Genomic DNA, 23,698 nt, shown 5'->3' on the forward strand with positions numbered 1-23,698 from the left:
TATCCCCTAACTGATTCCCCCATATGTTGGAATCAAAGTCAGGCTCCGCAAGCACCAGGGCAGGCAATGAGGGATTTATGTCCCTGCTCACTATGGGCATGCAGAGTCCCAGCAGCACTTACCCCTCTACCTCCAGGATGTGGCATCCCAGTGGTAGGAAGAAACCATGACCCATTTTTCCTTTGCCTTCAACATTTTATGCCTAAGGAATGTTGATTATAGGAGAGGTGTTGGAGCAGCTCTGGAGCCAGGCTGAGAGAGCTGGGCTATTCCAACCTGGAGAAGAGAAGGCTCCTTAAGCGGAGCCCTCAGAGCAGCTCCAGTGCCTAAAGGGGCTCCAGGAAACCTGGAGAGGGGCATTGGACAAGGGCCTGGAGGGACAGGACAAGGGGAATGGCTTTAACCTGCCAGAGGGGAGATGGAGATGAGCTCTGAGGCAGAAGCTCTTCCCTGTGAGGGTGCTGAGGCGCTGGCACAGGGTGCCCAGAGAAGCTGTGGCTGCCCCATCCCTGGCAGTGTTCAAGGCCAGGTTGGACACAGGGGCTTGGAGCAACCTGCTCTAGTGGAAGGTATCCCTGCCCAGGGCAGGGAGTGGAACTGGAGGAGCTTTAAGGTCCTTTCCAACACAAACCATTCCAGGATTCTGTGGACAGAGATCCGATGGTCCAAGGCATCAGCTTCTGGAGTCAACAGGGATTAGACTATCGAGGGCAATGTGCCGTGCTTGCGGAGAGGTGACATTGAAACACATCCACTTGTCTTATTGCAGTAAATCAAGGTTTAAGTTCGCTCATTCCTGGAGCAATAAATCACATCCCGCTTTGAAGAAACAGCCTCTACACCGCGACACATCTCTACTAAACCCAAGGCAGCCATTCCCGAGTTCAATCCCTGCTGATGCTGTTGAAGCAGTCATGAGAGATCCCTGTGATGTAATACCTGGGAATGCAGGAACTCCTGAATTCCACCCCAAGCAAGGCCTTTCTCCCAGTGGGAGGCCTCAGCAGGGCCCTCAGCAAGGACAGCAGCACAATCAGCCTGGTAACTGCAGCAAGGAGGTTCTCCTCCACATCTGAGGATAAATAAGGAGAGGCTAGAGCAGCACCAACACCTTTGCCCCAACAATGGGAGCATGAGTCACTCCTGGCTTTCCTTACTTTTTCATTTACATGCCACAGCTCATACCCTGCTGCAGTGTTTCAGGGATGTTTCGGAGCCGCTCATTAACATCACATCTCTGTTTGTAGCTGCACCTCTGACCATATGAACTATTAAAGCTGTTCCAGGACTGCTCGAACTTACCCCCCAGAAACTGCAAAAGGAACCAAGCAAAATCCCCTTCAACTCACTGGTGAGACCAGTGTCAGGCACAGCCACTATCGAGTGCTAGAGGAGAAACAACAGAACTGGCATTTGCCAGTACAATGTCCTTGGACTCTAACTCCTGCAATCACTGTGTTCACAAACACTGAACGGGCAACACAAGGGCACAGAGTTTTCCAAGAGGAATTCAACCAAAATACTCTCATGCTACAGCAGCTTGTCCCTTGTCCAAGGGGAATACAGCAAACAGAGCGCACTTCAGTCAGACTGACGGGCCCTGGAATGAGCCATGTAAAAGGTGCACTGAAGTGCCAGACATCACAGAAAATGCCACTGCAGGACAGACACAAACCCTTTGCAGATGGAGAGCTGTGAGTCCACAGGGTACATCATGGAATGCTCTGGTTTGGTTTGGAAAGGACCTTAAAGCTCACCCACTCCCAAGCCCCTGCCACGGGCAGGGACACCTTCCACTAGAGCAGGTTGCTCCAAGCCCCGTCCAAGCTGCTACCTGGATACAGAATAACAGATTAAAAGGATGGGAAGGAGCTAAAGATGACCCTGAAGTGGGGGTATTTATCAGAAAAACGGAGGCTATTTCTTTTCTAAACTGACCTTACAACATGAGGACACACAGAGTCTGCTGGAAATCCTGGTGGAGTGGCTGAATGGTACATTTCTAACTGAGAAAACCCTTTCTGATGATCTTGCCTAACGGGGGATTGGATTTGGCTGCCACTGGGGAGCCAGACTGGAGCAAGGCACCTTGCTGCAGGAAACAGCATGGCAGCTGGGACAGGAATTCTGCCCCTTTCCTTGGAATAGCAGGAGTCCTCACTGCTGAGACCACGGGGGCCACAAGGTGTTAAAGTGGTCACATTTCTCCATCACCTGCGTGTGGCTCTGAACTCCACCAGCTTCGGTTCAAGTTAAACAGCTGAGGATCACTCTCTCCCAATATATTCTCCCATCTCTCATGGAATTCCAGAGCTACAAACTGACCCAGATGAGAGCAGGTTAAAGTCTGTTCTCCACTGCCCAGTCACAAGGCCAGAGCCCGTTTCAGCTACAGAGATAGGATGTTAATGAGCAGCTCAGAAACATCCATGAAACACTTCACACCCTTTGTGCCTTATACATCATGTTAATATCCCTAAACTCACTTTCCTTTAAATCCTGCAGTTAGAAGGAAAAAGATCCAAGCCCTTCAGGTTTCTCTGGCTGTGCAGTGGCTGTGAAGGTGTCAGAATACCAAGTCACCTCACACTGTGTGCCACAAGGAGAGCAGAATGGTGCTGGTGCTGCTTAGTCAGCACAACCAGAGACAAGCAGAGGTACTGTGCCAGCCAGGCATGGAATAACTCAACAGGAATTAAACAGAAAACAGACAAGAAAGCAACTGCTTTCTTCTGCTGCCCGGCTCTGCCATACGTACACACTACAGATTCTCTTTCTGATCCGCTAAAGTGGGAGAGAAATCTTCAAAGCATCCCCATTTGGGACAAAAAGAGGAGAAAATGCCTCCTTTTACAGAACTCAACCAGCAAGCAGTTGTTCTGCATTACAAGAAATCAAATTAAGATGCTACTCAACATAGTATCTTCATCAGGCAGGTGAGGACACAATTTGCCTGTCAGATCCTTGTAAATACCTTCTGTTTGATTTGCCTGTTCCATTTTCTTGTTCTTGTGTTATTCATAAATTACACCAGAATACTGAACAATACATTAAAAGCTTTAACTGGAAAACTTCACCTCAGAACCCACAATTCCACTTTAAACTATGCAAGTGCTGCGAGCAGAGAGGTGCTTTTATCCTATACCCACAGCTTGAATGATCTCAAGCGAGCAGAGAGGGGAGAAGGCATTTGATAAAGGGTGAAACGTGGTTCTCCCAGTGCGAAAGCATAACTTTTTCCTCTGGAGGTGGGTGTTGATTTACATTCATGGAAAGCACGAGGTAAGTTCTGCTAAGCCAGCACACGGCAGCATGTTTAACCAGTGCAATACACTACACGCGGCAGCATCCTGGCACGATGCTCTCCTCTACCCACCTGCAGCATGAGCAAAACTGCAGCACACACATCCCAGCGCAGCTACAGACAACAGGAGAACACAGCGCAATCCCTGGGCACCTGCACCCAAAACCAGGTTACATTGACAAAGAGTTGCTAAAATTACTTCTTGTTCACAGCACTCCACTGCGGGGTGTTACTTCTCTGAAGTGCAGCACATATTTCAGCCTGGAGAACTACTTCTGATTTCCAGAGCAGGACAACAGGCAAGGGGAGAAGGGAAGGATCAGACTATCAACGCACATTTATAATGGAGATCTTACATCACCTGATATTCAAAGTCTGCCACCAGTAAGATGGCAAGCACCAGAGCGTGAAGCTGATGTTTCACCCTGACCACACCAGGGCAACAAGCTTCCCGCTGGCAACCCGTGACCAGAGTTAGCAGAGACCGTGAACAAACTGCGCCTTTTGTCCTTAATGACAAACAAACCCAAAATGTCAAGCTTCTGCTGAGGTATTTTCTGGGTGGTTTAGCAGCTATCCTCCACCAGCACCTTCTATTAGTTTGGTAGAACTAACCCAAACATCAGAAGCACGTGGAGCCTGTAGGGACGGGACAAGAGGAATGGCTTTAACCCACCAGCGGGGAGATTGAGATGAGCTCTGAGGCAGAAGCTCTTCCCTGTGAGGGTGGGGAGGTGCTGGCACAGGTTCAAACTCTCCCTCCAAGAAGGTTTAAGTCCTATATTCCTTGCGCAGTCAGGAACAGGGATGACCCAAAGCAAGGCAGAAAGGACCTACCACCTGCTGGATACCTCCTCAGTGGGCTCTGCCTCCAGGCTCTGCCACTTACATGAGCAAAGGGATAACAAATTCCTTCTTGCAAATCAAAGCTGCAGCTGCACAGAGCGTGCACAGGGCCAGGCTGCACCAGCACTGCTGCTGCACACCAAGCCAAGGATGCTCCAGAATCATGCTGGTTAAAATAAGTGTAACCTCAGACACAGGTAACACTCCTAAAAACCCGTGTAGAGCCTTGCAGCTAAGGCACACAACCGGAAAGCATCACAAACTCTTCATAACAGCCATCTGGAAACCACAGCTTAGAAGCAGGAAGACAAAATTTACAATTTTGCTGGTGATTTTAAACAGTAAATGTAACTTCTTCAACTTTGCTTTAGCAGACCTGAGCCCCACAGACTCACAAACCACCACTGCACTGCCCAAACCAAGAGCAACGCAGCATTATTAAGAGTAATAAAGTTCTTGAGCTACAGAGCATCCAGTGTTCTCTTAAAATGATTAAAATGAACAAATCCTCCTTAATTGTATTAGTGTTGGCTCCCTGAGGGAACACAGCTCGGTTGCTAAAGGAGAGACAGAGCAGGCATCTGGGAGCAGGCTCACAGCCTGAGCTGGCCACGCCACTGCCCTTCTTCTCCTGCCGTGGCAGCACCCAGCTCCCACCAACCCAAGCTTTGGCTTTTCTCTGTGCTACAGAAGGGGCTTTGAGCTCTTGAGGTGAACTGCTGCAGAGGGGACTGTAACCTAAACACAGAGTAGCTCCAACTCACTGAATTCAGTGACAAAGGCTCCCCCCAGGTCAGGGTTTCACCCTGAGCCTGTCTCTCAGCAGTGTGCTGAGTGTGAACACCCACAACAAAGCCACCACCTTCTCCTTTCCGATCTGGGATGCTTCAGAGCACCATCCTCCAGAGGAGACGCACTGCTGTCACCCCGAGCCATGCACGGGACACCTCGCCTGCTACCTAAGGCACCTCTGAAGTACTCTCCAGATGTCGGCTGCTGGCCGTGGAGCCCCCAAAGCTGAAAAGGAGCCATTTTTCTTACATTGAAGTCTGGCTGCCAAGAGGCTGAGATACTGAAGTGCAACTGGATACCTCTGAAACCCAACTCCCAACACACGTCCCACTGGAATTCTGCACTGAGCATCCCAACAGAGCACTTTAAAACAAGCACATAACTTTAAATAATAATAATAATAATAATAATAATAATAATAATAATAATAATAATAGAGCCTAATTTGCAAAAGAAACGCTGCCAGCTCTATTTTTAGTCAAACCAGTGTTTCCACCTCCCCAGGTCCACAGTGCTCCCTTGGGCTATTCCGAGATCAACCCAAGTCCTTAATAAGAGCATTCTGTGAGACCAATGACCTGGAGGAGGTAAAAACTTGAACTAAAACAAACACAAAAGTGTTCTAAACAATTTGTAGCTGGGCAGCAAGTGCAAGGGTCTGGAGATCTCCACTGGGAAACACACAACCTGGGCTCCAGGGTTCCCTCTGCAGCAAGCTGGATGTTAGAGATTCCTAGAGCCAGATTTGAGCTTCCGTCTGAGCCAAAATAACATCCTTTAGAATACAGAAACACAGAAGGGAAAACATCTTTGGGTCCTGGTAGGGATGGAGAAGGAATTGCCACAGGAAATGGTCTCAAAAACCAACATGTGGTGGATGGGACACGCAAACATGATTTTCTGTGATGCTTCCTTCACCAGAGTACTGTGACGACAGAAGTCCCTTCCGTGTGCAGCCCAGCCGCTGCAGCGGAGGTCCAGCAGGTAGAGACACTCAGCCCTGAACCTGGAATCACACAGCGTGGAAGCAAAAAAAGGGGTTCAATTTCCTTTTTAGACGCGAGATCTCTTATTGTCCTATGAAAAGCAGCCACTCAGCCCCTCTCTCCTTACCTTTCGCTGGCCCCAACTGCTTTCATTTCAAGGCAAGCTGCTGCATTAACAGATGTAGAAGCAACAACAATTTTTCATTAGTGCAATGATTTTTTAAAATTCCAGCCAAATGAAATATTCCAAGTCACAGCATCCTACAACAAACCTTCTCCCATAGGAACAGTCACAGTCAGTAAGTGCATCCCAGCTGAGGGCAGCAGCACAGAAAACATCTAAGGGGCTGGGAAAGTGGAAGAAAACCAAAGACGATCTAAAGCTGTTTCCAAGAGCGGGCAGTAAAAGGGGAAGGGGATTCGTGTTTGCCCACAAAGCTCCTTGCAGCGACACCCGCTCTGCTTTCCTCTCGCCCTACTCCAAGCGACGCTTACAGGACTTGGAACAAAGATTAATTCAAGCCAAGATGGTAGGAGCCTTGAGGAGTGGAAAAGTTGGTGCAGAGCAGTTTGCTTTCAGACCACAGGACTCCTGGTCAGCCACCCAAAATCCCCTGATTCTCTCTACCCCTGCCTCAGGATCACTGCAGCCTTTGTCTCCAGACACTGAACAGTCCCCCCTCGAAGGGCTCCTCACCACAATTCCCACCAACAGAACTGGGGGCTCACTCTCAGTCTGCAGAACATCTATGTTTTAAAGACCAGAACATGATATTCTCTTCCATTCCAGCCTTTAAAGTTTGTCTTTATCCCTACTGTTGCTCTATATTGTAAAGTTAATAACTTCAGCACAGATAAAGTCTACGAAAAATGGCTTTGTGCTTCACCACACACTAGCACAGCAGGTACAACGCCACAAGTTCCACTGGGAGCACGCAACACCCAAAGCAAAGCTCTCACAAAGCAGCAGCAAGACTCACAAACCTGCTGAACTCTGCACAGCTTCTGACAGCTGATATTTATTTCCAAATCCCTGTTCCCATTAAACCCAGGACCAACTCCCAAAGCATATGCTATAAACCAACTCTCTCAATTATTCACACCGAACGTCAGCGTCTCCCCATGGCACTGAATAACTCAATAATCTCTGTTAAATGAACACGATGTCTAATGGGGCAACTCAGCTCACGCCATGTCCCTGAGACGGGTGTTTCGGGCTATGGGAAGAACCCTCATCACAAAATCAATGTATTAATACAAAGCATGACGTCCCCCAGCCACGAAACCCCACAGTGAGTTTTGAAGGGGACCTCGCACTCCAAAGGAGCTTTTGCCTGGAGTAGAGAGAAGGAAAGAGACGGTAAAAAGGCAGCAAACCCCATCCCCTCCCAGCACGCAACCATTCTGCCCGCGCTTGTTGTCCCACACAGGACCTGCCCCCACCTGCAGGTGCTTTAACTGTATTTGCAAATCAGTTTTCCCCTGAGTGAAATGTCTCCCGAGCTCCTGCTGTTACACTTTAACCAGCTGAACACAGCAACCGGAGCCCTGCTCTTCCAGCTCCAACTTCCATTTGCTCAAGTCCACATTTAACAAAGGAAAGCAGGGAAGGACGCACGGTTCTAAAGCAACAAGAGCAGCTGCTTTAAGTGCCTTCAGGGTCAGGCTCACCAGCGGAGCTCTAAAGGTAGAGCTCAATCAATTGGGAGTATCTTGAGGAAATTCAGAGCCTGGGAATTGTTTTGATAATGCAGCAATTCCTCTCCTCCCCTGAGATTACCCAAGGGACATCTGCCAGACAACCTGCGAGCCGCCCGGCTCTGTCCTGACTTAATAAACTGCTCACCCTTGTGGTTCACGAGGGTATCATGTGAAGAATATATTTATTTCAAAGTTGCAGAGATAACATGTAACCAGCCGGTGCCATCCCGCTCTAGCAGCCTCCTGGGCACAGCAAACCCACCCGCGTGCAAAACCCCCCGACTCACCCGTTCCTCCCCGTGGGCCTGTTTTGACTCACTCTGTCAGCGCCAGCACCGACCCCCCGCGGGTCCTGCCGCCCCGCCACGCCAGCCCGGCCGCTGAAAGCCACCGTCACCTTTATTCACCTCTCAGCTCCTCGCCACGCACGGGGAGCCTGCTTTTAACGCCCATCAAAGCAGTTTACTTAAGAGCCAAGTCTGCTTCGCAGCTGGGAAACACCCCACAAGGCGAGGAGGCGAAGCCCAACGCTGGGGCGAGGGATGGCGGCTGCGGGAACACCGGGAGCGGGGCGGCAGGCACGGGCCGTGGCAGCGGGGGGGAACCGGCCGCTCGTTTCCCCGGCGGGGGGTGCCCCACTTTCCTTCCTCCAACGCTGTGCGACTCTCACCGTCAGGAAGCCCCGCGGCGGCGGCGAGGCGAAGGCCGCTCTGCCGGTAAACACCGGCGGGTGCAGCCCCGGGAGCCGCCTTCCCAGCGGCCCCTCGCCACGGCGAGGCCGGGCCGGAGGAGCCAGAGCGCGGAGGCCTCCGGAGCGGGCCGGTTACCACAGCCCGGAGGGGCGCGGGGGGGGGGGGACCGGGAGCCACCGCGCCGCGGGGCCTACGGGCCCGCCGCCGCCAGGCCGGGCCGTACCGGGCCCAGGCGCGCCGAGGCCCGCGGCAGGCCGCGCGGGCAGCGGCGGGTGGAGAAGGGGGATGTGCGGGGAAGGGAGGCGCGGCCCGGCCGTCCCGCAGCGCGGCCCCGCGGCGCGGCCGCCCCTCACCTGCACATGATCCGCCATCTTGCTCCATTCATGCTCCGCTCCCTCCGCCTCCGCCGGGCCCGGCACGCCGCGGCCCCCCCGCCCCGCCTCGCCACAGAGCGCACCGCGCCTGCGCCAGCCGCCGCGCCGCGACGTCACGACGGCGGCGACGCAAGGGAGGGTTTGTTGACATGGCGCTTAAAGGGGCCGCGCCTCAGCGCCGGGGTCCTGAGCCGGTAACACCAGTGCCCAGTGCCGCCAGTGCCCGGCACCAGTGCACCCAGCACCAGTGCTCACAGCACCAGTGCTCACAGTGCCCAGCACCAGTGTTCCCAGTGTCCTGCACAAGTGGCTCCCGGTTAACCCAGCCAGAGACAAGCCTCGTGCCCCAGCAGTGCCTGCACCAGTGCTCCCAGTGCTTCCAGTGCCCCCAGTTCTTGCAGCCCCTGCGCCAGCGCCCCCAGTTCCCCCAGCCAAGGAGCACACCTTGTGCCTCCTCCAGCCCTGGCCCAGCACTGCGGCAGCATCTGGGGCTTCATGGTGGTGGCTCAGGCCTGGTACTGCCGGCACCCAACCAAGCACCCTTGGGTGCTCCTTCTCAGAGGGCTGGGGTGCTCTGGGTGCCTCCACAGCACCCCGCAGCACCCCATCAGCCCCTGTTGTCCCAATGTCTGAACACACACAACATTCCAGTGCTGCCCACAGTCCCAAACCTCTTCCTTCCAGCTCCAAACCGCCTTCCCCACTCACCCTCTTATCCCTTCCCACCTGCACCGCAGCCAGTTTAGGGGCTGGGGCTGCACTGACCCTTACTGGGAGCACTGGGTCATGCTGGGTTTCCTGGGAACAGGCAGATGGGCAGAGCTGGGGGGTTGTTACCCCAATGGAGCAGCCCTTGGAGCTGCCTTGGACCCATTTCCCAGCTGGGCAAACTGAGGCACGGTGCTGGCTGGGTGTGCAGGGCCAGGCTCTGCTGTCCGTTATGGGGAGCTCATGGGGCAGGAAGCCAGAGCTCACACCATGGGGAGGAAACAGCAGAACCCAAACCACACGTCACACGTCATGACACGGCACGACGGGTGTGTGTGACCTCCCCGCGGCAGCAGGACAGAGGCGGAGGATGCTGGTGGATGGATCATGGAGGAGGTGGTGGTGAAGCAGGGTGTGCTCCACCTCCAGCTGCAGCAGACCTTTGGGAAGGTGAGGAGGTGATGGTGGGATGCTCGGAGCATGGGGGCCCGGCTGGGCTGGACATGAGTGTTGCATCTGATGGGAATGGGATGATCCCACCCATTGGCTTTCCACTCATCCATCAGGTTTCCATCAGTGTGTTGGGCGGGTGGTGATGGGCAAGGGGATGGAAGGTGCTGGGGACATTGCAAAGAGAACCCCCCCAGTGGAACCCCCCCAGTGGAACCCCCCCAGAGGCTCTGCAGAGTGGGCATCAACTGGTGCAACCCCCAGAGCACCAGGTCCTCAGTGGGGTTTAGCAATGGCTCCTGCTTGTGCAAGAAGGGGAAGGAGCACCCAGAGGCCGGGCAAAGCAGCAGCTTGGTCCCTATGGCCACCCTCAACTGGGGTTCAAAATGCCGCAGGCAGGGTGCAGGCAGGGGGTAGGGTGCAGGCAGGGCGCAGGCAGGGCGCAGGCAGGGTGCAGGCAGGGTGTAGGGCACAGGCAGGGTGCAGGGCCCAGGCAGGGTGCAGGGCGCAGGCAGGGCGCAGGCAGGGTGCGTGAAGGGTGCAGGGTGCAGGCAGGGTGCAGGCAGGGCACAGGCAGGGTGCATGCAGGGTGCAGGGTGCATGCAGGGTGCAGGATGCAGGGCGCAGGCAGGAGGCAGGGTGCATGCAGGGTGCAGGGTGCATGCAGGGTGCAGGGCGCAGGCAGGAGGCAGGGTGCAGGTAGGGTGCAGGGTGCATGCAGGGTGCAGGGCGCAGGCAGGAGGCAGGGTGCAGGCAGGGTGCAGGGTGCAGGCAGGGTGCAGGGCGCAGGCAGGAGGCAGGGTGCAGGCAGGGTGCAGGGTGCCGGCAGAGCATCGCCCTCCTGCAGCAAAGCAGCTCCGCCGCACACGCTGCCTGCGGTGGTGCAGGACGGGGCGGTTTGTGGCGGGTCCCATACGCGTGTCCCAGCAAGAGGGTGCCGTGCTCCGGCGAAGCCCCCGGCAGGTCGCGGTCCCGGTCCCGGTCCTGGTGCGGGCGATGCGGAGGAGGATGAGCTGTTCAAGACTTCCTCTGCCACCGCTTCCTCTCCCCGCGGCCGCCGCCGCACACGCGGCCGTTGCTGCCGCCTCCGGGGCGGGTTGGGATCGGTTTCAATGTTGATGTTTCCAGGGAAGACGGAGCCAACGAGGACCTGGGTGTCCCTCAGCACTGGGGGCTCTTGGGTGCTGTGGCCGAGGCATGAATGCCGGTGTGTGCTGTGCTGGGGCGCTGCTGGCTGGGACAGCCTTGCCGCAGGCTGTGTGCCGGGGATGCTTTTCCCCACACTGCCCACGTTACCTCTGCCCCCATCCTGCCCAACCAGACAGGGTGAGGGTGCAGGACCCTGCCTGGACCATGCAGGGGTTTGCACCAATGTCCTGCCACGGGCTTGTGCGTGGTTCCAAGGGGATAAAAACTGCTGGAAGGGTGACAGCAGAGCTGGCCAATGCTGGGCTTTCACTCCAGGAATCCTAGGATAGCTTGGGTGGGAAGGGACCTTAAGGCTCATCCAGTTCCAACTCCCTGCCACAGGCAGGGACACCTTCCTTTATACCAGGTTGCTCCAAGCCCTGTCCAACTTTGCCTTAATTTCCTTGAAGACACAAACAAAACCCCCTTAACCTTAACCCCTCTGCTGCTCCCCTGGCAGAAATGGAGGAAGTTCTGGGGTGTCTTGTACCGGGAAAGCTCCTGTTCCATGGCCCGCCTGGAGCTCGTGGAGGGCTCAGCACCCGAGAGGCTGCGGAAGGGCGACAGCAGCAAAAGGCTGGTCAAGCTGAGTGACTGCGTGTACGTGGTGGAGGCGAGCGGCGACGCCACCTGCCCCAAGGACACAGTCCCCTTCCTGCTGGAGACCACCGACAGGAGGTACCTCGTGGCCGCCGACGCCACAGAGGCAGCCGACTGGATCCAGAAGCTGTGTGAGCTGGCATTCCCGGTACGCGCTGGACAGGGATAGCCAGGGCGTGGGGAACAGCGGGATCCGTGCAGAGGCATCCCGGGGGTTTGCTGTTCTGCTCTGCCTTCGCTCACCCGCTGCTTGTCCCTGTGCAGAGGAGCAGGGAGGAGCAGGCAGCAAGCAAGGAGGGTCAGCAGAGCGCACTGGGCACCAGTGGAGAGTTCTCCATGGAGGAAAACTCCCTCTACAGCTCCCGGAGCAAAGGTAGGCGGCGGGTGGTGGGGAAGGTGCCCTGGAGCTGGGTTTGCTTGTACAGGAAGGCACTGCATGTCCTGCAGCATCTCATCACCCATTCCTGAGGTGTCTTAGCTAGTTTTGCGCCAGGGAGCAGCCCCCACCGTGGCTTCTTGCAGGCAACGTAGTGGAAAGTCTCCTCCCAAAATAACATCTTCCTGCTCTGTGGTTTGGCAGCGCTGGGTTTTGCTGAGCTATCGGGCTGCGCCTGCATGGCCGGAGCCCGCAAGCACTTATCGGCCGGACAACCACTTCCCCACCACCACAGCACCTCTCTGGGGTGGGAGATGCAGCTCTGCTCCTTGCATGTGTTAAACACCACCCTCTCCATCCCCAGCCAGCTTGGAGCAGGCGTTCCAGGTGACGGTGAGGGCCACCGAGTCCTCCGAGCGCTGCCGGCTCTGGGGCCGGTGCATCCTTCAAGCTGGCAAAGAGGCACTGGAGCTGCGGGATTCCCAGACCTTGGAGACCCTCTACAGCTGGCCCTACCACTTCCTGCGGCGCTTCGGGCGAGATAAGGTAAGTGGGATCTGGGAAGGGTGAGCTGTGGGTGGGCTGTGGTGCAGGACCTGATCCTGTCCCTCCCCAGGTCACCTTCTCCTTTGAGGCTGGGCGGCGCTGCGCATCCGGAGAAGGTAACTTTGAGTTTGAGACCAGGCAAGGCAATGAGATCTTCCAGGCCATTGAACTGGCCATCAACGAGCACCGGGGCCGGGGGGCCGAGGAGCCATGGCGGGGGGCCGATGCCCCCCGGTCCCATGGCCATGCCAGGATGCCCAGTTGGGCACAGGGGCACGAGGAGCCCGGCAGTGGCACCAAGTGCCCCTCGTTGGAGCCAGCCTGGGAGGCGAAGGTGGGGAGAGCCAAGCTGGGAATGCCCCTCAGCAGCTCCTCTGGGGCTGGGGAACCATCAGGCTCCTTCCTACCCTCCCATGGTGCCGACTGCTCCTACTCCGAGCCCTGCAATCCCCTCTGGCGGGGAAAGCTCCCGGTGCCGGAGAAGGGCTGGAGGCAGGATGCTCCCGCCAAGGTGAGCACTGAGGCCGAGTACGCCGTCCCCTTTGATGCCATCGCCAAGACCTTTGGGGCTTGCAAGTTCAGCAGCATGGCCCATCACCCTGAGGATGCCCCCGACCCCCTCTATGACAGCATCAGCATGGCCGGGGGGAAAGTGGACAAACAGCCCCCTCCGCGCCCCAGTGCCCCCAAACCTGACCACATCTACGATGAGCCCGAGGGCCTGTCCTCTCATATTGTCTACCATAAGCCCGAGGAGGTGAAGGGGGAGGCGTGGAAGCTGCAGGCAGCCGCGGAGGAGCCCGTGGGGCACGAGTACCCCTACAGCCCACAACGGGATGACTACACTGTGCCCAAGAGACCGGTCCCCGTGCGGCAGCCCTTCCTGCTGCAGAGCAAGGAGTGGCTGGGGAACACCGAATACGACAACGTGGTCCTCAAGTTTGCCAAGAAGAACCTGCAGTGAGCGGGATGAGGATGGAGAGGGGAGAGGAAGCCCCCGTCCGGCGGCCGGTAGCACCTTACAGCCCGCATCCCCATCACCGGCAGAGCTGAGCCCCCCCCCCAGCTCAGAGCACTCATGCAGGGGATGGGGTGAAGCGCTCCTTCTCCTCCCGAGCATCCCTCCGCAGCGGCGGCACATCTGGCCAGCTGCGGAGCCGGCAGCCCGGGATGCGCCCGCTGGAGGGCACTGTGCGCCCGCAGGACCGGCAGGGAGGCAGGGGACGGGCAGGGACCCCCCCCAAACTCCCCGTTCCTCACCCGGCCAAAGCTCGGGGACCCCAGCTCTGCCTGCTGCGGACCCCTCTGCACAGCCCCGGGGTGCTGAGCCCATGCTGGTGGGTGGTGCTAACCCCGGGATGCACATCCCACGGTGCAGGATGAACCTGGACCATGCACATCCCTGGGATGCACATCCCGCACTGCAAGGTGCAGTATGCGGCCTGACACAGCCTGACTTGCTCTGAGTCAGCCTCTTCCTCCTCCTCCTCTCCCCTTGCCAGGGGACATCCAGCCCTGGTGTCCCCCCTTGGCAGGTCTTCCATGAAAGGCAAAGAAAAGGCATGAATTATTTATAATCTCTTTCAATCAAATAAATGCTTAGGTGCTTGAGTTAATTTCCTGGATCCTGAAAATCCAAAGTACCGACTTTTAATAAGGCAAATTAAGTGCTTTATATATTACACTGATTAAAGCTCTGTATCCATCTATCACATGCTGGATTGAAGGGAATGGGAAATGTTAGGGTCCATGCTCCCCTTCTGCAGGCAGTGGTGGGTTCTGCTCCCTGTCCCAGCCAGGACCACACAAGGCACAGGGATGCTGCCTGTGCAGAAACACCTAAAATTGGTCCAAGAGGGCAGAAGAACAAGTCTCAGGGAGGTTTGAACATCAGCCCAAGGAAGAGCATGGACCAAGGCAGGTCTTGCCATGCCCTGGGGCTGGCGGACACAGGCAAGGTTTAGGGAGCAGCAGGGTGAATCGAGGGATGAGAGATTCTCCTCAGCCTATGGCTTCCTATCCTTTCCCGGGTCTCTCCCTACATCAGCAAGCAATGATCCCTGTCCACAAGTGGGCTGATTCCCATCTCCAAAGCCCGGGCAGGTATGGGAGCATCCAGCAGTGCCCCTGGCTCGGTTAGCTGGAGCAATGGGGTTTCCTGATGGCATGATGCCATTCAGCAGGAATCAATTGCTTAAGCATGTGCTATAATGAATTAGTGCTGATGATGGAGGTTATTTATTATTAATCAGTGTTAACACACTCCTCTCCTGAGCCCACCTTCACCGCTATTTTTCTTCATTAACCAAAGAAATAGAAACACCTTCCAGACTCTGCTTCCAGATCCTCCGGGTGTAATGAGATTTGTAGCAGGGCAGCAGGCTAACGAGGGTGGGATGGCACTAATCCCATTCCAGAGAGGCAGCAGCAAGGGCTGGGGGGTGCTGCTGGAACACATTCCTCACAGCATCCCCTGCCTGCCCTGTTCGTGTGGATGGGGGGTTTAAGGTGGAAAAGGCGACATATCCTGGAATGGCAAGTCCAGGTAAGGACACTGGAGGGGCTGAGAAAGCCAAATCGATGGCAGGGAGAGGTGGAAGAGCTTACAGCTCAAAGCCCTGGACAAATGGAGAGTGTTTTAATCTGATTAGGGAGTTATTGTCATTATTGTGTTATGCCGAATATAAATCACAGCTAATCAAAACAGAGATTTGTTCCGGGCTTTAAGAGTCACCCCTCTCCATGGCCTCCCTCCAGGAACGAGGCAGAGGTTCATCCCAGGGTGAGGGCTATGGACCAGGGACGTGCAGAAAGCTAGGAGCATCCAGAGGGAAGGCTTGGCAAGGCTTGGAGGGGCAGGGCAAGGAAAGAGGGGCATGAGGATCACCGGGATAGAGAGAGGATGGGGAAATAAGGAAGGAGCAAGCTCGCTGAGCAACCAGGATGGGGATGCTGCTCATGGCCAGGAGACGATGCTCCTGTGGCCAGGTATCCCAGGACCATTCATCTCTCCCTGCTCCACACACCTTGTCGAGGCAGCTCCTTTTTCATTCCTGTCTCCTTGGATTAGAGATGTGCTCCTTTTGCTCAGCGGCGGGATCGCAGGCGCCAGGTTGCAGCTGAAAACTGCATTAGTGTCTTGCCAAGGAGGTCCTAATGCTATTAGGAGGGAGGCATTAGAGGTGCTAAATGACAAGCCTCTAATCAGCCCTGGGATTTATGTCAGTCCCAGGCCTTGTGCAGGGTGGAGCAGGGCTCTTCATTCAGAAAAATTACCTAATTGGGAGGGTCTGGATTCTCTCCGCCTGTCTGGCTTCTGCAGCTCCTGGTGCCTTCTTGGGGTGGGGAACAAATGAAGCTGCTGCCAAGGTTGGAGGATGAGGAGCAGGGAGGTGGCCAAGTGGAGATATGTCAGCTCCTCTCTCCATCCAGCCTGCTTTTTCTTCCCCTTTGGTGGTTTGAGAAGTGCAGGACTGGTCATTGCTGAGGATGGCATCTGCCCACAATACATGGGAAAACAAGTGGGGAAAGGAGGCAGTTTTCCTACTGCCTGGGTGTCCATAAAGAACTGGGCTGTCTTCCTGCCCTTGGCTTCAGCAAAATTAATTGACAATTGCCAGAAGTCTGTAAAACCCAGCTTTGCTAGGGGAAGGAAGCTGTAAAGGTGCGTGTCCACAGCCGTATTTCCTTCACTCCTCATTGATCCCGTGGCCTCTGCTGGCCGCGGCTCAGCTGCAGGGTGATGTGCTCAGCCCCTGCAAACCCACCACATTGATCTGGGGACCTCGGGCAGCCCACACCTCCCGCAGCTGGGAGCGGGGCTGGAGCACACGCACTTGTTCTCCTGCTTCCCACCAATAGCTATAATACGGGGAGGGAAACCCTGCAGCAGCATGGGACACATCACAGCATCAGCAGGGAGACCTTAAAGCAGCTCCAGTGCCGAAAGGGGCTACAGGAAACCTGGAGAGGGGCTTTGGACAAGGGCCAGGAGGGACAGGCCAAGGGGAATGGCTTTAACCTGCCAGAAGGGAGATTAAGATGAGCTCTGAGGCAGAAGTTCTCTCTTACCATATTCCAGTGCTGCATATTTGACAAACGCTAAAATACCAACACGTTGTATTTCAGCAGCGCTGCACAGAGCCCAGGAGAGCATTGTAGCTTTTTGGATATTCCATTCTGCTCCTACACTGTTATTACGGGAATCCCATTACAGGTATCAGCTGGACCGTAATGATGGCAAAGGGGGGGGAGCAGCCAGAGCCCTAATTTCAGAGGCCTGTGGCTGCTGCTGTGTCCCTGCCTGTCCCCCTGCAGCCACAGAGCCCCCACGGGGCAGGTTGTGTTTAAAACCTCAATTGAATGTGGGGATGTTCCCGTCTCGTCTCAGCTGCAGTGGATGTGTTCAGCACATTCCCTGTGCCTCAATATGCAGTGTTTGAACAGAAACCGCTCTGTATATTTTACAGAGCTCCTCCACATGCAGATTTTGGATAAGTATAATATAAATATCCAAACCAGCCTCCCAGCACCCCCCTGCCCAGCCTGATGCGTAAGCAAGGAAAGGGAAAAACACCCCCTGAGCGCTCATGTGCTGCTGCTACAACAATTAAACAGCAAATGAGGCTGCTGACACCTGCCCTTCCCCAGCCAGGTCGGTGCCCAGGAAGGGTTTGCTCATTCCATGGATGCTCCATGGGCTTGGTGAGGGGACCCCGGGGTCCCTAAAGAGCCCCGGGGCTTGTGTGCTGCCACCACTGTGGCAGAGGGCATGTGTAGCTGGTTATCAAAGGCCATTCCCCACCCAGAGTCAGGCTGTCCCTGCAGAGCAGCACTACCTTTCCCAGGGACACAGCTCATTAGAAGAGGAGCTGGGAAGCGGCTGGATTTCCACCCCGCTGCTCCCGGTTATCGCTGCGAAAGGGGAGCCAAGAACCAGCAGCTGCTGAGAGCTGAGGAGTTATTATTAATTTCAAGCAAAGCATATGCTGTGTGTTAACAACCCTCCGTGCTGCGGCACAAGGGCCAGCACCAGCCAGATGGCTCAGTGTGCAGCGGGAGGGATTAATGCCCAGCTCTGCCGCCGCGCCAGGAGGTGCGCGGGGACCGAGGGCAGGGGCTGGGGTGCCCAGGGTCAGCACCAGCGTCTCACATTGCTTGTAGTCAAAGAAACCCCCTTGGTTAGCGCTGGAGCTGATGTCCTCCCCACGTCCCCACACATCAGTGTGTGCTTGAGCCCAGAACCCCCCTGTGCTGGGTGCATCCCCCGAGTGTGAGCGGCAGGTCATGGAGGGGATCCTGCCGCTCTGCTGCACTCTGGGATGGGAGATTGAGACGAGCTCTTAGGCAGAAGCTCTTCCCCAAAGAAGCTCTGCCCCAAAGAGCATGGGTCCATCAGCAAGCTCCCCAAGAGATGAGATAAATATAACAATACAAGTATAGTGAGGCAGGTTTGGTTCCTGGCTGGTGGGAGACCTGCTGTCCCCACAGAGGGAGGTGAAGCAGCTCCTGCTGCCTGGCTCTGCAGGATGCTGAAGGCTGGTGCTCTCCCCACAGGCAGACTCCCTTGCTGAATTGACATTGGAGTCAATGACATGAACCATTCTTCCCTCTGTCCCAGGCCTGGACTGGATGTGGAGATGGATGGGAAGGTGTTTTCCAGCTTGGCTAGAAGATTTGTAAAGTCCTGAGCCATCTGTGAGCACTTTGGCACCCAGGACCGCAGAGCACGTTAAGAACTGCTTTGCTTCTTTAACTTGCCGTGGGAAATCACACTGATAGGTGTTAATGCAGGGTTCAGAGCAGCGTTTCCTCTCTGAAACACAGCAATTGCACCCAAAATAGCTGGTGTGAGAGTAAAGAATGGGTTCTATTTTTACTGGGCAGCATGAGCTGATGCCATGGAGCCTTTGCACAAAGCTGCTGCCTGACTCCACTGACCCTGGGTGGGCTCAGCCCACAGCTGCCCCTGGGCAGCATGGAGAGGAGCAGGTATGCAGGGAAAGCAAGGTCTCTTCACAGCAATGGGGACTCATTTGGACATGGATCCTCACCCAAAGAGCTTCTCCTTTCTGTCTGTCCTGCCTCAGCTTCCAGCCAGACCCTGCTCCTTGGGAAAGGCTGGTTTGCAGAGCTGTTCCCACGGGTCCCCCTGCCTAGTGTTCTTCACCCTTTGGCAAGATTAATGCCTTGGAGGGCTCCAGAGATCCTGCTGGATTAACCCAATCCACAACATACAACATCTCCTGCCTGGAGACAGATAACAAGGGATCACACTCAGAACCTCTGTCCCTCCCACCGAGCCTTTGCTCCGGGGTCTGCGTTGCTGTTTTGATCCCAGGGACCCGGGAAGGGGGTGGCAGGAGCAGCATGACTGGAATCGGGAGCAGAGCATCTCCAGGGGAGAGGGGTATAAATAGCTGCTGCTCTGTGCCAGGGACAGGAGCAGGGAGGTGGAGCCCGGGGATGTTATCAAGGGCAGGCTGCGAACACTGCATTATAAATAGGAGTAATGACTCGAGTGGGGGCACGGCACTAATGAGGGGTTGGGCTGACACCAGCCCTGTGATTGCCTGATGCTCCCCAGCATGGGGCGGAGAAGTGATTTGTCCCAAAGCCTTACAGGAGGGAAGGACCTGGAAAGGAAGGGGTGCCCAGGCTATGTGTCCCGAGGGATGCAGCGGTGGCATCAAGGGGTGGCATCATCAGGAGGTGCCAGTGTGGAGGTGGTGGCTGGGGAAGGAGAAACGCTCATGTCTTAATTGCAATCCCCATTAGTGGAGCTGGTGACTGAACAACTGTGTCCAGGAGCTGCAGGCAACAGTGAATTGCAATGAAAACCTGTGGTCACCCTGAGCTTTCACAGGGGGATCTTCACCTGACAAAAGGCAGATCTTGTACCGCCCATTCTCTTTGCACCCCTCCTGTGCCTTCCTGGTGTTATGTGGGTGCCTGCTACAGCCTGGGGTTCCCTGCCTCTGAAGCTGCTCCAATGAGGATGGTGAGGGATGGAGAGAGGAGGAAGGAGCAAGAACAGGAATAAGGCACAAAACAAAGACATATTGGTGCACTGAAAGATAACAGAAGCTGCTGCAGCTGGTGAGGATTCACAGGAGGAAGCAGTGGGATGCTCGGAGCAGGCTCGAGATACAGGGGTTGGGGCTATGCTCCTCGCCCTGTCACAGAGCTGGGTTGAGCACGGGAAGAATCTCATTGCACTGAATTTCCAGCATCTGCAGGTCCAAGCTCCAAGGGAGCGAAGGCTCCCTTACCCCTGGGGGGCACAGAAGGGGAGGGCATGGGGCTGGGTCAGTGTGGTGCAGGCAGAGCTAACGCCAGCTCCCATCCTGCTGGCCCAGCCGGGCAGTTTGATTCATGGCCCCATCGATACTGTGTGTTTGTGCATAAGGAAGAAATAATGGAGATGAAGCAAAGCTGTCCCCTGTGCCAGCCCTTGCTGGGATTGCTGGAGTGCAGCCTGACCTTCCAGCTCTCCCTTGCATCCCGCAGGGCTCAGCACCAGCCTGTCCCCAACCCGTGGAAACTGCCACCCAGGACACATCACATACCCAGTGCCACAGGAGCTGGAGCCCGGCAGTGCACAGGGCAGCACCAGCTCTTTGCTCAGCAGCAGTGGATCTGCTCAGGAGAGAGCCAGGGAGGTGCTGAGCTGGGTCTGTGCAGCAGCCTCGGAAGTAATCAAGTTACAAAGTCAATCACTGAGTCACAGATCCACTTTTCCCTGAGTTCTGCCCCCGTGGACACATCAGACGACTCCTGCTTCAAATGAACCAGGCTCTCCTGGCCCTGCTGCCAAGATCAGCTGTTTCCTCAGCTGCTTGCGAGCCCACATCTTCATCCCATCCCCACATCTTCACCCCATCCAGAAACACATCTGGCTGCAGCCCCCAGCCCACGGGTAGGACCTGCCCTGCTCTGGGTGCTGCAGGCACACAGAGCTGCCGCCCCATCGCTTCTCTCCCAGCAGCATCACACCAAAGTCAAATGTGAAATCACAGAAACACAGAATGTTCCTGCTCACGCTCCTGGGGATGCAGCCCAGGACATGGGTCATCCCAGCCTCCTGCTTCCCTTCTATCCTGCTCCCTGCATCCCACCTTCCTTGCTCATCCTCTGCCTTCATGGCCCCAAGACATAGCATCACTGCCTCAGTAGAAGAGACTCGGGCTGAGAAGCAAATCCAGGTGCAGAATCAAAGTTCCCTTTGTAATTCAAGCAGCTTTTCCCCATCTCCGGGTGCTGCTGCCAATCCAGACTGGATTAGCATGCGATCCGCTGTCTGGGATGCGGCTGGAAGGGAGCTGACAGCGAGCACAAATAAACAAATTACACAAAGGGCTGGGAATGCTGTGGATCCTGACTGATAACAGGCAGCTGGGTACGGCGGCTGGGTGGAGACGGGCCGAGGCGCCTGGTGGGAAAAAGCCCTTAAGGATCCCATTTTACTTCATCATTCCCCGAGCAGTCTTCCCAGCTCCCCAGCCTCTGAAAGGCTGGTGATGCCTTTTCTCCTCTCCTAGAACTCTTTGCGCTTCCAAAAGGATGACTACAAAACCCTGGAGGCATTCTTATGTATCTCTGCTGTAGGAACATCAGCTCAGAGCCGCTTTGGGGGACCAGTTGCTCCCCAGTCTGAGACTGATGATAAATAGAAGCTCAATGGGAAAGGGCTAGTATGGGCTCTGCTGGGGCATGGCAAGCTGGGCTCTATGTTTTAATTGCCCCTTTTTGCAAGGGATAAAACCCTTCTGGGTTTCTCTCAGGCCTGAGCTGAAGCAGAAGCTGCCAGCGCTGCACTGTACAGGTGAACTGCTGCTCGCAGCCTGCTCAGGGGTGCCTGGTTTGAAGCTGTTCCTCCTCAGCAGCTCCATGCTTTGCTCTCTGCTGCTCAGCTTGCCCTGGCAGCCCGGTGCTCCCAGGCCTGGCTCCTTGTGCAGTGCAGCTTCCATGCTGGATGTGCAGGGATGGGGAGCAGAGAGGGGTTGATGGGTGAGTGGGGCTGGAAAAGCAGGAACAGAGCGGCTGGGAGGAAAAGCTGAAGCAATAAGAGAGTAGATCCCCATGGGGGGAATTGGGGATCAATAACGCAGGAGGCAGAGTGCAGGAACCCTGGAACTCCCTGGTGAGAGCGAATGGGAAGGACACTTTGCCCAGATGGGTAAAGGGCATAAAGTGGAGGTGGAGGGGCTGTTAGCTGATGGCCAGCGGGGCTTTGGGGACCTCAAAGAGGTGATGGCTGCAACAACGCATCATAGGCGCCTGCATATGCTGGAGGGGCTGCAGGGCGAGCTGGGGGAATGCAATCAGGTCCTTGGTAACACGTCTGAAAGGGGAGTACTGGCCTCTAGGTGCTGTGCCAAAGATCTGCTCCCTGACACTGCGGAGCCTGAGGATGAGGGCATAGGGGCAGGAGGCTGCATCTCTGCTGCTTCCATGCCCATGGAGGAAGAGTCCTGGTGTGAATGAGATCAGTGTTGCATGACCAGGCAATTCTGCTCCTTTTTCTGGGCACCCCCCATCCCCGTGGAGCCAGAGGTGGGTTATTCAAAGCCTCAGTCATGGTATGAGCTCTGAGGCAGAAGTTCTTCCCTGTGAGGGTGCTGAGGCGCTGGCACAGGGTGCCCAGAGAAGCTGTGGCTGCCCCATCCCTGGCAGTGTTCAAGGCCAGGTTGGACACAGGGGCTTGGAGCAACCTGCTCCAGTGGAAGGTGTCCCTGCCCGTGGCAGGGGTTGGAGCTGGAGGAGCTTTAAACTCCCTTCAACCCAAACCTTTCCTGGGTTCTATGATGCTATGTCTTGAACCATTTTAACTGGGTTCACACTGCAAACAGCCTGTCTATACCCTGTGTCTGTGTGTGCACGTACATTGCCTCCTGCACCCCCACCACCCAGGCCCCTCCCCACCCCCTGGGATCCAACAGCAAAGCTCAGGGCTGTTGCTTTGCTCCCACGAGGGATGTAATCCCCGCTCTGAGCAGCGCATCCTCCGCTTGATGCTTCCTGACACTAATATCATCGTGCACAGGCAGGCGCGGAGCCCAGCTGCCGCCTGCGATTAGGGCCCTGACACAGATCGGGCTGAGATGGTGCCGGCACCTCATCCCTGCTGAGTTGGTGCTGCTGGGTCTGTACAACTGCTTCTGCACTAACCTGTCACCAGCCCGAGCTGCTCAGCGCCGCTGTGTAATGGGGAGGGGTGGCCCAGGGGGAGGAAGGACCCCCAGCCCCACACTGCTGTGCATCCCCCCCAGCTCAGGGCCTTGCATGAGGCTTACTTCCTCTGGAGCACCCCATTTCTAACCTGACACCATGCTCTGGAGTGCCAGACTGGTTATGCTGGGCAAAGCAGCATCTTCCAGGGGCATGTGAGGGCTGGGAGGGGTGAAAGGCTCCCAGAGCCCGCCCAGTATCCCCAGTTTGCTGGAGAACAACGGGTGGAGGGGGTCCTGCAGCCAAACATAACCTGCTCCATAAGCAGCCTCCGGTGTGGCCGGGGACAGGGCACACGGAGACGCACACTGATGCTCTCGCCCATCTGAGCTGCACAGGCTGGGGGTGGCTTAGGAGGCAAAATGTGATTTCCACGGCTGGAGCCAGGCCAGGGCTTGGATTCGAGTGTGGGGGCTCTCCCAGGAACCGCTATGGGGTCGCTGATGGCCTCCAGCAGGAGCTCCCCATCTGCTGGCGGTGGGTGATTCTGTGCGTGGCTCATGGGGAGCTGCTGCCTCCAGCAGCACGGTGGCTCCCGAGCTCTGCCGCTCGCTTCTCCTGCACGGGGACCCGTGGCACCGCTGCCTCTCCCCGTACTGGGGTGCAGAGCTTCCTCCCAAGCCCTCTGCTATCAAGGGAGGGGGTAAGGGAAGGTTTTCCCCATCTCCATTCCTGCTCATCCCTCACAGATGCAACATTCTGCAGGCTGTGGCACAGGCACAGAGACTTTGAGAGCAGGATCCAGCGCTGTTGCTGGATGCTCACACAGAGCAGGACTCATCCTAAGCTCTGGGGGTTTAAGCTGCATGCAGTAACGTATGCCCAATATCAGAGCCTTTCTGCCATGGAAAAGGACCAAAGTGACAACCCATCCCTGTGAGGCTGCTGGCATCCCCTCCCTGCAT

General features: G+C 56.1%; 2 protein-coding genes and 1 long non-coding RNA gene across 4 annotated transcripts in view; 2 read left to right on the top strand and 1 right to left on the bottom strand.

Annotated features, from left to right (window-relative positions):
* The window catches only part of XPO7 (exportin 7), a 41,789-nt gene extending 33,014 nt beyond the window's left edge, over nt 1-8,775 (bottom strand). For both annotated transcript variants that reach the window (XM_030509907.1, XM_030509906.1), the window contains exon 1: nt 8,675-8,775. In XM_030509907.1, the coding sequence (XP_030365767.1) occupies nt 8,675-8,692 (18 nt within the window). In that variant the 5' untranslated portion in view covers nt 8,693-8,775. The remainder of the gene's footprint in view (nt 1-8,674) is intronic.
* On the top strand, nt 590-22,169 carry LOC115618393. The gene is made up of 3 exons (XR_003994796.1): nt 590-1,978; nt 21,625-21,634; nt 22,159-22,169. It is a non-coding gene; the product is annotated as an uncharacterized LOC115618393 (long non-coding RNA).
* Nucleotides 9,411-14,197, top strand: DOK2 (docking protein 2). Its single transcript, XM_030509909.1, has 5 exons — nt 9,411-9,853; nt 11,502-11,789; nt 11,906-12,014; nt 12,382-12,563; nt 12,634-14,197. Exons 1-5 carry the CDS (start codon nt 9,791-9,793, stop codon nt 13,525-13,527), a joined length of 1,536 nt encoding a protein of 511 aa, XP_030365769.1. The 5' UTR covers nt 9,411-9,790; the 3' UTR covers nt 13,528-14,197.
* Nucleotides 22,170-23,698: the final 1,529 nt, after the last annotated feature.

Source organism: Strigops habroptila, chromosome 21 (assembly GCF_004027225.2).
Source record: "Strigops habroptila isolate Jane chromosome 21, bStrHab1.2.pri, whole genome shotgun sequence".
NCBI classification, from domain to species: domain Eukaryota; kingdom Metazoa; phylum Chordata; class Aves; order Psittaciformes; family Psittacidae; genus Strigops; species Strigops habroptila.